General features: G+C 42.9%; 1 protein-coding gene across 1 annotated transcript in view; it reads right to left on the reverse strand.

Moving 5' to 3' along the window:
* Nucleotides 1–9,649, reverse strand: part of ZRANB3 (zinc finger RANBP2-type containing 3) — a 42,119-nt gene extending 32,470 nt beyond the window's left edge. The window contains exons 1-2 of the mRNA XM_053471425.1: nt 9,509–9,649; nt 4,548–4,566 (exon numbers count right to left, since the gene is read on the reverse strand). Coding sequence (XP_053327400.1) covers nt 4,548–4,566; nt 9,509–9,648 — 159 coding nt within the window. The 5' untranslated portion in view covers nt 9,649. The remainder of the gene's footprint in view (nt 1–4,547; nt 4,567–9,508) is intronic.
* Nucleotides 9,650–14,889: the final 5,240 nt, after the last annotated feature.

Here is a 14,889-nt window from a genome sequence, read left to right on the forward strand (position 1 = left end):
AAGCAACACAAAAACTTAAATAAAAAAATAAAATGAATTATTCTCCCGATAAATAGAAATGCTGCCGAGTTGAAGTAACTTCAGCAGACTAACGTGATGTCTCCCAAACCACAGAGGAGGTCGGCACGAGGCTTATTTTCTAATTACTATGAGAACCTTAAATTCCGAAACATAGAATAATGGACTGGGGGGAAAAATAGGAAAATGGGAATTTATATATTACCTCTGTTGAAGGAGCGTGGAATTTTGCAAACGTTTCATTATTTAACTTTTTAAAGCTCTGTGGTGGAAGGGGTGGACGACCAGGTAGCCCCCATGAGAATGCCCAGTGCCTGTTTGGGTGCCTTCCATACTCGTTAAGGTCAGCCTCGGCTCTTATACCCACCACCAAAGATATATCTGATATATATGAGCCCGGCCATGTTGGCAATGTCCCAATCGCTGGTGTTATTCTTTTCTATCCTTCTTAACTCGCACATCTCCGAATAGAAGAGGTGATGAATGAATCCATTCCAATGGCAAATAGCGACGGAATGTGGCAGATCTTTAACCTACGAGGGCGTTTCAAATGGTTAACATCAGCATCTACAGCCAGTAGCTGTGTCGCTGCAACACGAGTTCCACGGCCGTGGGGCTTATTCACTAAAGGGAGAGTCGGCAGGCGATTCGATGTTTTAACTATTCATTATGAACGATCACATTTCTCCAGCAAGAAGGGCCCGAGCCCTGTATAATGCATAACTCAATGGCTTAGGAGATGCTAAAGAGATCGCACTGATTTAACTATGCATTATACAGGGCCAGCCAAACTCTTCCTCCAAAACGAGCGAGCAGAAAAAAGGAACGCCGGAATCGACGCCGTCGCCAAGCGTGCCGGGGATTACGCAGCCGCCATTCCAGGCTTTCAAAGCGCGAGAAACAGACAAGCCTGCCGAGGATTTACATTTCCGCGACACATGGTGGCCTTTATAACGAAGGGGGGACTTGGGAATACGCTGCTCACGGAACGAAATATTAAAATCTAGAAAGGGGCGTGAAGTTCAACTCTTTCCATTAGACGCCAGAAGATGATACATTAACTTTTCTGCAGCGGCTCTGGCACAAATAAAATGTCAATTTACGTTTGCATTTGGCATTTGCGTTTTTTTTTTTTTTTTTTCTTTTCTCCTTTTTTTTTCTATTTCTAACAAAGCATAAATGTGGGCTGTCGTCGCTAAAGTCAGCGCTTAATGGGGCAATTAGTGCTATGCTTTATGTCGGATTCCAACTATAAATCTATTTATTTCCAGCTGTTATTTTCCGACCTTACATCAACTCTGTGAAAAGGGCACCAACTGTGCGGCAGACCCCGGCAACCACATAACTTACAAGCCGAGTATCTTGTGCAAAAAAAAAAAAAAACACGAAAAAGCCAATTAGTTTGTTAAACCCCTTCTAGCCCAATAAGACCAGCAAAAAAATAAAAATAAAAATTGCAAGTTTTTTTTTTTTATTTCTTTGAACCCAATTTTCTTGTGTCGGTGAAAAGAAATTAAAAGACAAAATTTCATATTTTTTTTAAAAAAAATTAAAAATTAATAATTCCGCATCAAGATGAACAGCAGTCTCCAGCCGCACTCGGGTCAAGCGAGGAGCCGTATGTAGGAAACAAGAAAGCGATGGCAGGTAATATTTATCGATTAATCCGAGGGAGGTGCCGGGGCTGAAGTCAAAAGGTTACTGCAATTTAATAGGAAATAAAGCAATTTTCCATTTATCAATCAATTTGTTTTTCTTAGCAACGACAAAGCTTTAGTTTGAAGAGCGGCGCGGCTTTCAATCGCCGAAGCGCCCTTGGGAGGACGATCAATGGAACGACCCGCTGCAGACAGTGCCTCGCAAAGGTTCTTAAAGAAAACGCACGCGGAATCTCGATGGATCCCCTAAAGAACCAAACAACAATCGTACGGGACTAATTTAATACGGTCTTGGAGGGTACTTAACCCTTTAGTGTCAGGGAAGCCCCTCTTCAGTAATCTCCAAAATACAGGGGGACTTCTTCAGGATTTTTAACTAATAGAAGAGATACTTGGAAAATCAGGGAATATTACTACAGGCATGAAACATAAAAGATTTATTTTTGACGTTTGTAGGATTTATTTGGGGATTATTGGGTGAAGATGATGAGGATTAGATTTCCATAGCCATCATTTAAAGTTTATATAGTGACACAGTTCCACCCATTGGACTAGACTGTTTGTCCCCTCCAAGGATATTCTACAAATGACTAAATGTTATCTTCCAAGATAATAGAATGGCTCAGTCTTAATTACCCAGTTAGACACGCTGACTGATGGAAGTTTATAGAGGAACGGACTTCATTAGCATTGCCATAAAGCATCAGCTCAGTGTAGTGTGCGGGCCGGGAAAGTCACCAGGTCTGCAGACACATTTTTGGCGCAAAATTAGATAAAATTAGGTTTTCGACAACATCATTTATAAATATTAGTTTCATAGGGACTTCCCCTTTAACTCAAACTAGCTAGAGGATAGAACGTGTTTAAGAGCCAAGCTGGGCTCCCGGTTTGCCGCAGGGGTATCTGTGTTTATTACAGACGTAACATGGAGAATAACGATACAGAATGAACCGTTCAGTAACGGGAAGTAATGTTTCAGTCGGCATCATGCTTAAATACTGTGATTTTTTTTTTTACCGTAAATTGTTATAATATGCAACTCATTATAAATAGCCTTTTTCTTTCATTGTATTTAATCACCGTCTTTAGACGCAAACAAAGGCTGGTGGGCTTTATGTTTCACCGGAGCTGACACAGTATAAGAGAGCTTTCCAAAGTGGTAGTTTGTGCTCACGTTACATCTTGCGAGAGTCCCCAAGGGGGTTTAAATGGGTCACTGCGGATGAGCCGAAGCATCACCATCGTACACAAGAGAAGGATGGAAATGTGCTGATACGCGGTACAAAAGAGCGCAGCACGTGCAGGCGAGGAGAAAAGATGCTTTATCGCAGCAAGAGGTCCTCTCATCTTATTTTTTTGTTACAGAAGAAGAAGAAGGTCTGCTCGGCACGCCTGGCCCATTTTGGTTATGAATTCTCCACCGTCGCCGTAACGGAAACCGCAGGTTACGAGTATTTGCGGAATCCCTAAAATAATGTTTATCGTAAATCAAACCGCAGGTATATAAAACATAACGCCGAGGCTACACGTTAACGCGCAGGCGTTAAGGCGGATTCGCAGACTACCCGCTAGATTCTGTACGACCCGCTGTTTATATGAAGTAGGGCGCTGTATGAAACTTTTTCAATTTAAATGAAAACACCTGGATTTAATGTCTCTACAGGACAGTAAATGAACAGGTTTACACATCTTACGTTTGTTTTAACCAGAATCTGATTTCTCATACTGAATAAAAAATATGAATATAAAGTTTCCAGACCCCCATCACTCACAGCCCATGGCAACTGCATATTGCCGAGTTTTAGCTATCACCATGTTGTATATGGTGTCAATATGTCATTGATAACCCCCCCCCCCGGCCTGGTGATTTATTTAGGGTCAGGGCAGTATTTCTTCACAATATGCAGCAAGATAAAATCTCAGTAGGTTTATTTACCAAATAGCATCCAATAATAGTGGATAAGTAAATAATGTTTTTTTTTGAGGAGCCCATAAAAAGGCTAAGTCGTGAAAATTCTACTTTATGAATTAAGAGGTTCTGAATGCCGTAAAAGTCAGCACATGGAATGTTGGGATTTAATTATGTTTGATGGTTTCATCCAACCTAACGAGCTTCTGTTGGATTGTGATAGAATCCAGCCATTGATAGATCCCTTCGATGTTTTTTTTCACCCTTAATTTAGCCCTGATTAACCAGCCATTGTACAGCGCTGCGGAATACGATGGCGTTATAAAGTAACTAATAATAATAAGGAAGCAGCCGGGGGTCTATAACCTAAAGAGGGTCTTAACGTTTACTAGCTGGTGTGGCTACTGGGAAGATTAAAATCCTTGATGGGCTGTTAGCAGATACATTTAGCTACAGAGGAGGCAATATATTTTCATGGCAATAGTACCAATTAAAAAAATATATACCTTTGGCCAAAATTCCATATGTTTCTATTTAGTAAAATACCAGACGGCGTGAACGGTCCAGATGGAAAAGGGACACTATACATTAAAAGTATGTATCTATCTGGTATTATATAGATTATATATATATGTATTATATAGTATTATATAGATAAACCGACGTTGCCTCAAAGAAAAGGTTCACGGAAATGCTGTACTGTCTCTTTAAATGTCACGTCAGTCGCTTTAATTCTCCCCATATTGAGATGTCGTTTTCCCATATGGTTTCTAAAATAAGATACTGAAGATGGCGTTTGGACACATATACGAAATCAACACATCTGCTACGCTTAATGCAGCTCTATTTTTTAATAGAAACGGGTATTCAGTCAAAAGCAGATTTCTGTTAACCGCGAAGAAAAGATTGACATTTCAGCGTCAGACGAAAAGGGAAAACAAAAAAAAAGTTGGATTACTTGCCTCATCAGCTATCATACACCTAGGGGAGAAAAGACACAAGAATACAGTTAGTATTAAATATAGAAAAACACTTAAACAAAACCCCCACAAACATTGGTCCTCAGTACAAAAAAATTACGTTTTTTTTCTTGGAAATATTACATATTAGCAACGGAAGCCTAAACCAATCAACATATTAACAAAAGCTGCGTAGCTCATCTATACAGCATATGAGAAATAATTACCATTAATCGATGTGTAGGACCCCCGGTCACTAGGTCGCCTTCTTTTCATGTAAATCAGTAGAATTTGTGTTTTTGTGGACATTATTGTTTTGGGTTTTTCGTCAGTGAACTTAGCTTTGCAGAAGCACAAAAGCCCTTTTTTTTTTTAATGATATGTCTTATAACAATTCCACTGATTAAGAAAGGAACGTGAACTCTGTAATGACATCACTCAGCTCACTGTATCTTTTTTTATTTTTTATTTATATTTCATTACAAAAACACTTTTTCTTGGTCTCTCCCCTTCGCTGATCACACTGTGATCAGCAAGCAGGGCTCCATAGCCTTGAATAGACAGCCAGATCTCCCATAGAGTTATAGAGAGATGTCCCTGTGGCTGTGAAAGACACTTGACGTACAGGTACGTCCTAAAGGTAATCTTGCGGATATACCTGTATATACTATAGTTTAATGAAGGTTAACGTATTCACAGAGGGTTAGGGTCGCTCACAGCGTGCTTTATTATGCATTCTTCTTTAGTGGCGCTGTCAGGGACAGTAATCGGTCTTTAATCCAAATATTCAAAACGTTTCATACAACAGAACGTTCACTGATTGTGAAATCATTTCAGGTTCCCTTTGACAAAGTGGTAACAAGAAAGATTTAAAAAAAAGTTAAAGTTAAAAAATTTCAAGCTAACTTTTTGTGTGTCAAAACTGTCAACAGATTCAGAGGCATCACAGCAATGCTTTTTTTCCCTCACCCCTCGCATTTGGTAGATAAAAGAACTAAATAAACTTTGTAGCTGAAGCGCTAGAAGTAAAGAACAAGAAAGCACCTTTTCTGGGGAACGTTTAGCTTTTGGGGAGCAAATATTGGGCAACGTATAAAAGAATAAATAACGGATCAAGCGACGTTTGATTTTTTTGTGGAGGGTGGGAGAATGCAAAGGAGGAAAAACCAAATGAACCAAATCACTAAAGATTAATTTTTTTTCCTCAAAATTAAACAAAACCTCTGTTCAGTGGATCGTGAAATAAATGGGGCCCATGTTTTTTTTTTACAAGTTTTTTTCTGATTGAATAGCAACAGCAGAACGTTTTGGGGGAAAAGTACCGTAGGTTTCAGTCTAAGATTGGAATTAAAATTAAGAATTAGGGGACAATGTACAGAAAACGTTAGAATATGAGCTGTAGACACGACAAGAGTTAAGGGGTTAACCGGCGGGGTACATGCGTCACTCAGGCCCATTGTATGGGATATTATATTACTTTTAAAGGTGCAGTCGCACTGACGTACCACGAGCCAATGGACCATATAAGTGAAGGTGTAGGGGTTGGATGCCTTGCCGTACGTTACGCACATTGATAAATGAAGAAACACTCCGCAGGACACGAGCCGCTGGAAGGAACTGATATAAATACATGACCGTTTCTTTAACCCACCTATCTTAGGGCCACGAATCAGGTTATTGGTTGTAAAGCCATTTGTTCAAACATTTATTCTTATTTCAACTTGCCTGCTTCTTCTACCCCCCCCCACCACGTCTGTCCTCCGAAGCAAGCAGTCACTTACACCCCTCGCTTTGATGACTCCGTGACAATACGCTAAAGGCCAATTCCTCGAGGAATTAATTACGCGCAGGCAGAGAACAATGAAGGAGGTAATACTTCAAACCTCTCTGATACTTTGAGAGATGACAGTGGGCTGTATTTTGGACGGAATAGTCAAGTTATTCCGCGTTTAACGAATGACAACGCAATATAAAACTGAAGCGACGCGAAAAAGAAAAAAAAAAAGCGGACAATTAAACGTAAAAAGCTTTAATTCCTGCGGTAAGAAGATATGTCCTCCTAAATATAAAAGCAATAAAAAAAAAATAAGCGATGAAACGTTTTGTACGATTCCAACATTCTACAGGACTTTTTTTTTTTTTTTGTAGAGTTGAGGTTTATAATTCCAAATGGCCGGTATCCCCGCGTGACAAGCGATGATTAATGGACTCCGTGTCACGGCGACTGTTAATTATTGGAGCGCGATGTAGCCATTTTGGCTACAGATTCCGGAGCGGCTTGGCTTCATTACAGCAATTTGGTTTTGTACATTAATCATCTTTTTATGCTCGTGCTCCGGCTGATTTGCGGACCTCGTCAAGCTTTTTTTCGGTCTGTCCCTTTTTTCTTTTGAGAAGTAATTGTGTCGCCGGCGATATTGCTTTCCGTTCGGAATCTACGGGCAGCTGGAACAATGGCGAAGGTTCTCGTAGCCCGTTAGAGCGCCTTATCTGCATTTCTACTTCTCAGAAAGGAGGAATATAAATCGTTAGCCGCCTAAAGCCAGCGAGAGAGAGAGAAAAATACTTCTCACTGTACAAACAGATTTAAATCACGATTATCTTCTACCTCTCGGGAAGGAAAATGCTGAGGCAGGATTTGTTTTGTGGTCACACAAGGGGACAAAAGTGATCAATGCTGGGTGGCAGAACGTGGCATTCTTTTTTTTAAGTAACCACTAACAAGAAGTTGAGAAAGTTTTTTTTTTCTTCTTCTATAAATTAATTAGTTAACGTTAACGTGCGTACCCGGGAACTTCTCAGGGCAGGCTACCCGGAGCGCTCGCTCTTCTGGTGTGGTGTCCGGAGAGGGTGATACTTATTGCTGGCCAGCCCAGGTAAAACGCAGCCCCGCAGTATGTATAACTGACTAATTGGTTCCCTATACATCCCACATACTGAGGGGCAGCACTTTATCTGGGCTGGTCAGGAATATGTAAAAATGATGTGTGCCCTGGAAAACATGGCCGACGTTGTCACCCTAGCGAGGCTAGCCATACTCCGGGTTGGAGTCAGTAATACAATGGGTGTGGTTAGCCATGCGATGGGTGGAGCTAGCTATAGAAAAGGGCAGGTAGCATTAAATGGTCCAGGAATGGACCTGGCTAAACAGTGCCAGAGAAAGAAGAGAGTGACCAGGAGACCCAAAGAAGCAGCCAGAGACTCCTGGTCAAACCTGAGGAGTTCCCAAGTATTCTGGACATGTATGTAATACACGTCGCATTTTGATTGTCAGCGTGCTGCGGTGCCACGGTTGGTGCATCGCTAAGACATGTAAGCAGGACAAGAAATCAAGGTTTGGTGCACAGAACTGATGATCGGAACCGGACAGCAGCTGAGGGGAGCGACAGGATAATATGAAGCCGGCTACACAGGTTTCTGTGGCCGAGGCTCGTCACAAGCTAATAATAAGTCAGGATATCTAGCGGTCAGCTGTTCAGTAGACGTACCGTTATTTGCGCTCTCTGCTATGTTACACAAATAAACCTGAGCACGTCTGTCATTGCATTCTTTCCTCTGAGGGTTTCTGCTTTTGTGAAACATGACAATGAAGTGTTACAATGAAAGGTGCAAACTTTTACATGAGAATGATGGTGTTGATGCTGCGTTAGGTCCTGAGAGTGTTGAATTTAGCAGAGTAAGTAGAACAGCAGCTTTAAACGGAAACGGCAAAAGGAATGTATTTGCTTTAAACAGGGGAGACGCACGGGGGCCGAAACGGTCCCTCACCCGCAGCGGAGATGTGTTCAGCCCAAGATCACCTGCACAGCACTTTGGTGAGCGGGTGTGGGGGGGGGCAAATTACTTGGGTAAATGCCCCCTCTCCCTTCCATTGTACTCAGCAAATCAGTGGCAGAGAAGTACTTTCTGTACATGCATGTGAGGGGTCTCTTTAGACCTCCTGGAACTCTCGCATATGAGCCATTGCTGGAGCTGACTGGCATTGAGCATCCTAAGCATGGAGTGTCGGGGGGCTAAATGCATGGAGATTATTCTGCAGAATCTCCAGGCATTTAAATGTCCGATAGCACCAAGTTATCACACGCATTAAAGTTTCTATTATGTCCAGAGTGTCCCTTTAATAAAAATCTGTCGTTTTTTTTCTTTTTTTTGTCGTTGTTACAGATAAGGTTAATCATCACAATACCTTAAAGCTATCGTAAAATAATCATTCCATAATTGTTCACTCTCTCCTTGCATGTTATTAATTATAATGGGAAATTTAACGAGAACCCGCATCTCTAATTAATGATCAAAAAGTTGTGAAGATAAATTCTATGAGAAGAAAAAAAATAACAATATTACAAACATTAGCATAATAAAGCTCGGGGACAGGAAGGGGGCGAGCGGAAACGCAAAGCTAGTCACAAAGACAGAATATTAAAAACCATAAAAATGAAAATTAGTTTTAGACAAATGGACTGGGGGGGGGGGCGGGGGAGGCACACAAAGAAAATAAACACGCTGATTACCATGCGGATAACAAGCTTAGAAAACGCTGCCTATTTACTACGATAATACCGCGCTTCTCCGGGAACATGTCAAATAAAACAAGAGATATAATAAGTGGATCGAAAAAGGTAAAAATAAAAAAAATGCATTAAGAGACCTTCTACTTAACTCACTTAACGACTATGAAGCAAGGGAGAGAGAGTTTCTTTTTTTATTCTTGAAGTCATTAAATTGTGTTTATAGTTTTCTACACAACGCTATTCAGAGAGTGGTAAACAAGTGGAACAGCCTCCCAGCAGAAGCGGTAGAGGCTAATACAACGAGGGGATTTAAACATGCACGTGATAGGTATATGGCTCCTGAATCTAAGACGAGACCAACGACTGATTAAGGTTTGACGGGGGCCGGATGGGGCCGATCGGCTGGCAGATTCTATGTTAACACACAAATGGATGAGTGCTCTACGGCTTTACCTTCCTTCTCTCTGCAGCGCAAACTTAACACCCTCTCTTTGGAAAGGCAGCAGCCGGTCTCTCAGTCTTTCGGGAAGGTGCAATAAATGGTCGTCGGACACCGAACTGCCGTCCTTCCCTTTATTCCCCATTCTTGCCATTCTCCTCCTAAAGGAGAAAAGAGATATAAATGACACCATGTAACATGTATAACCAAACACAAAGGCTATACAGTGAAACAGTATATGAAGCTCCAGTTAGAATTGCCCCCCAGGGGCACATACGCCACTGAATTTTGGCAATTTGCTAGTTATCTCCTTCACACACGGGGTTTGTGTTTGGCAGCCGCCATGAAACATGCTTGACGTTCTCATTTCCCCCGGCACCCATTTTCCAGTCACCCCAGCCAATAACTGGTTTTATATTCTGCACAGAAGCGAGATCTACCCCCTGTTACCCCTTATTAACACCACAAAGAGGGGCTCAGGGATCCAGTAAGAGGTGCAGTCTCTCTCATTCCTACACTCACACCACGTCCATTCCTTTCCTTAGAGCTGCGCTCGTTTCTTCGTGTTTGTCTCGCACACCTTAGCTTTTGGAAGCAGACCTCGTTACTAGGAAACTGTACCAAGACACTTATTTTTTTGAGACAATTAATCCCCAAAGCTCCCAAATGTACACTTCGGCGCAGGCGACACAAAAAGCCAGGTCTATTACATTCATAATCCTATCTGCCTGAAGCACACTTTAAACCCCCCTCAGTCACTTCGCAAATATAGAGGAACACGATTTGACCCTCCCAGGCACGAGAAGGTAAATTACAAACAGTGGGGGCATTTAGAGTCCACTCTGTGCCAGACAAAACACGAACAACAAGGGTAAATGGCACAACCCAACAGTAGGTGCGCTGTTTTTACTCCAAAGAGCTTACACTCTGAATTTCTTGATTTATGGACAAGCTGATAGTGTGTACATTTTGTCCATTTCAATAACATGAAATGGATCAGAAATCCAGCGCAGACAGGGTTAATGCTGTAAATGACTATTGTAGCTGGAATCTCTTTATAGGCGCACAGAGGCCCTTTATCACTCCCATCACTCCTGTGTTCCAATGGCCCTTTATCACTCCCATCACTCCTGTGTTCCAATGGCCCTTTATCACTCCCATCACTCCTGTGTTCCAATGGCCCTTTATCACTCCCATCACTCCTGTGTTCCAACGGCCCTTTATCACTCCCATCACTCCTGTGTTCCAGTGGCCCTTTATCACTCCCATCACTCCTGTGTTCCAATGGCCCTTTATCACTCCCATCACTCCTGTGTTCCAATGGCCCTTTATCACTCCCATCACTCCTGTGTTCCAATGGCACTTTGTGTTCGCTGATCCAAGTTTACGTTTAAAAGGGTAATTGATTGTTAGAAACCCTTTTTGTAATTATGTTACAGCCAGAAACGTCCTTGTTTTCCATGAAAACAGCTGAGTGACCCCAAACTTAGCGTGTGTGAATGTTCTTGTTAAGTTTGTACCGCTGCCATTGATAATTATTACTCTAATAGCGCTACAGAACGTGCCGCGCGGTTTATAGGGAGAACGCACGGTAACGACCCCCCATTCTATGTTCGCGATGGGGGATGCTTTCTATTCCTATCCCTGCGAGTTAATTTATGCGGGTTTTATAACCTGCCGCGTCGAGGGAATTTGTAAGGGTACGACTTCTGTAAAACATACAGCACACGGCTTGTTCTACATAAATAATTTAAATCCTATGTTGTGAAAAAAGGCTTTGCGAGCCAAACACTCACAGACGCTCTATTAAGCTCCGCTTTTGATGAACGCCGTTTAGTTAAATGACAAAAAGCTGCGTCATTTTAACCCCAAAGAGATTAGTGACCACAGTTACACCGAAAACAACCAAAGGCGTAAATGTCATTTCCAAACAGCCCTTCCAGAAAGTGGAATTCCCGCTGCTTTTTTGGTTTTTTTAGCCCAAACGTCAGGAGTGAATATATTTCCGCTTTAGGAAAATAAATTGGCCTCTTGAGGATTCGTATTTGAAAGATGAATCTATCTTTTTTCCATATTCTTTTCCCCAAACGAAATTCAGCAAGGAATAAAAAGATGAATTTTATAATGGACATTATAATCAAAAGCGGCTCATTATCATAGGTAGAAAGACGCATTTAATAGCTCCGAACCCCCGGTGGAGTTTAATAGGGACCTAAAAATACTCGACGGGACTTGGCGATGGAATCGGGGTGAACGTACTCCACGCGCGTGTTACTGAGAGATGATGGCAGATTTAAAATGACATTTAAGTTAGCAATTCCATTAACCTTTCCGCGGCTGCAAGAGTCAGCTGGAGCAAGTACCAGGGGCCCGGCGACATCCCGGCAGAGTGCGGCAAATAGGTTTCGGCTTTTAGCTGCGTAATCGTGTTAATAGATCCCAAAGCTTTCTGCTTCATACATGACTCCGCGCATTAACCCTATAAAGGTGCATTAACTGCATTACCCCCCCCCCAAGAAAACAGGTTTACGCCGATCAACAGAGCTGCGGTCAGGTATGAAGTCCGACCGGTCCGCCAGCACGTCGTTTTATCCATATCTAATAAAAACGCATTAACGTCTTTTCTTTAGCTTGCGATGCGTAAGCCGACGGCTGCCATGTTTACGGTTGGCTTTTGTGGATAGGAAGAGTATCCCCAAACTTCTTAACAACAGCCATCAGCTTAACAAGAGTTCAGAGATAAGACAATGGGGAACATAATCGTGTACGCTCTGGGGAGTTTCCATACCATCCACCAAGGGACCAGCGTATAAGACCCAGGAACTCTCCGGGAGGTGCGAGGAGACACCCGAATCTCCCAAATCTAATTCTAGATTTTAACCCAAATGCTTCGAAAACACCTAGTCCACCCAGAAATTATCAGTCGGAAATACAAATGTTTTGAATCTTAAGATCGTCAGCTCACAAGCCGAGCCCTCCTCAATGAACGTATCAGATTGTCTTAACCCGTCGTCTAGTTTTGTCAGACGCTTGGAATGTATGGACCGTAAAATGCGCCACGGCATTGTTGGCGTCGTATAAATAATAATGGAAATTTATAGCGAGATTAAAAAATGAAGGGTTGCTTCAAAAATATTTTTTTGAAATTGTCATTTTTGGCTGATGCATAATTAGAATTTGATATTAACAATTACCAGTCCTGACGGTCAAAGCTGAATCTGGAATATATATATTTATTTTTTTTAAATATACCCCTTTTGCAAGGGTATGTTGTGTTTGTACCAGCCTTAAGATGGTGGCAGCGGTAACGACTTAAATGAAGCCACCAATGTCGCCACAACCAAGATGGCAGCGCTACCAGTACACTGGCAGCTGTCTTAACCCTGGTGGGTCCCATGTTTATTTCTTATCGGGATTTTTTTTTTTATATAGTGTAAATTTTAGTGTTAATTTTCTGTTTTTTTCACACAAAATCTCCAGCTCTCTGTTCAGATTGACTTTCAGTCACTTTTCCCCAGCTGTCAGTGCCCTCCAACCGATAGACTGTAAGCTCGCAAAAGCAGAGCCTTCAGCCCTCTCCCCCTTCTCCACAGGTCTGAACGCGCGTTAATGTTCTTTTACATGTGAATTTTCGCCGCCCCCTGTAATAGCGCTAAATAACCCTGCTGCCTTCACCCCCTGACCGCCCTCGCTCCCATCACCCGGGGGTCTCTCCCGCTCGCCTCGGCCTCCCACGGACACGTTATCGCTCAGTCTCCTCACTCACAGTTTTCTATCCTTGTTCCAATTTGGCGCCAACTTCCCGTTTCCTCCAGTCTACGTCAGAACCTCGACACGGTGATGTCACTCAGGCAAAGGTCGAGTCGGGTGAGCGGAAACGACGTCAGTTGCAGGAGGCCGCATCCAGTATGGCAAGTGAGTGTCCTGCCGTTTGGGGGCAGTTTGTAATGCACTCGCCATTGTAATTACCCGGGTGCCACGCTGTGCCTGCCCCAGGAGAATGGTAATGGTTCTGCCCACTCTCATCCCAGATGGCCACCCCTGCCCTGCTTTAACCCCTTGGTGTCCAAACCCCTACCTGCCTCTCACCCCCTCATGCCCCGTCCCTACCTCCCTCTCACCCTTTGATGCCCACACCCTTGCCCAGCTTTAACCCCTTGGTGCCCACACCCTTGCCTGCCTCTCATGCCTTTGGACCCAAAACGCAACCCTGCTTTCGCCCCCTGGTAAAAGGACCCTTAATAACTTCAAGGGATTCTGGGGATCCGGACGTGACTTAAAATGAGTCCTTTTATGGCTTTTACACTTTAAAACTAACCTCAGCCTTATTCACTAAACCACGAGTTTGCAGGAGGTCACGTCATCGACCCTCGGGGATAACCCGGGACTTCCTCCTCTTAGAAGCACTGAGCCGGGGGTACGCAGTCCATATCCGAATAATAAATTCTAGCGTGCATCGTACTCGGCGCTGTGCGTGAGATTCCGGGGCCGGACGCTCATAATGCTTAAGTGTTCGCACTCACCTGCATTTGCATCGTTTAATGAATAAAGCCCTATCCCTTCCATGACTCTTTTGTCATTTTACAGAACGTGAAGTATAATTTATGACATCACTGATCCCATCGTCACCGGCCTGCTGGCGTTTGGGAAACTCGTCACCTAAAAATTACTAAGGGCTCCAAGGGGGGTTTACTGCGGCAGAAGCCACCATTTATACGCTGCTCCCACCTGAACAGGTTATTAGGTACATTGTAAAAAAATGTTTATGTTTGTTTTATCCTAATGTGGAAAAATTGTTATTTCTATAAGAAGTGAGTTGAACATTCAGGTGACTTTTATTAGCGTTTACGGATGGTACTGCTTTAACTGTGTAAAAAAATGATGCTTTAAAATACCCTGCTTGGTGCTTTTTTCGGTCCCTATTAATGGATCCTTAATACAGTGAGGGTATTTACTGAGAGGGTGGTGGATAAGTGGAACAGCCTCCCAGCAGAAGTGGTAGAGGGTAATAGTGAGGGTATTAAACATTCATGGGATAGGCATACGGCTCCTGAATCTAAGACGAGACCAACGACTGAATAAGGTTTGAGTCTTTACAGCCGGAGAAACGGGCGACTAGACGGGGGCCGAATGGGGCCCGATCTTCTTATTATGTTACTTAGAAAAAACATTAGATGATCTGCCAGCATTTTGTCTTTTTGAACCGGAGATGATGCAATAATGCAAGTGACTTATCACAGGACTATGTAGAAACGCAGTATACTCTGACAGTGTGCTCGCTGGTCTCCTGCCACTTGGAACGAGACAGGGCTCCCAAAGAGCATTCTTCGAAGGCCGGCGCTGCAATGCCATTACTATCCGGAACAACTGGCATAATAAAAAAAGCCTCGGGCCG

The sequence above is a fragment of the Spea bombifrons genome, chromosome 7 (assembly GCF_027358695.1).
Source record: "Spea bombifrons isolate aSpeBom1 chromosome 7, aSpeBom1.2.pri, whole genome shotgun sequence".
Taxonomy (NCBI): Eukaryota; Metazoa; Chordata; class Amphibia; order Anura; family Pelobatidae; genus Spea; species Spea bombifrons.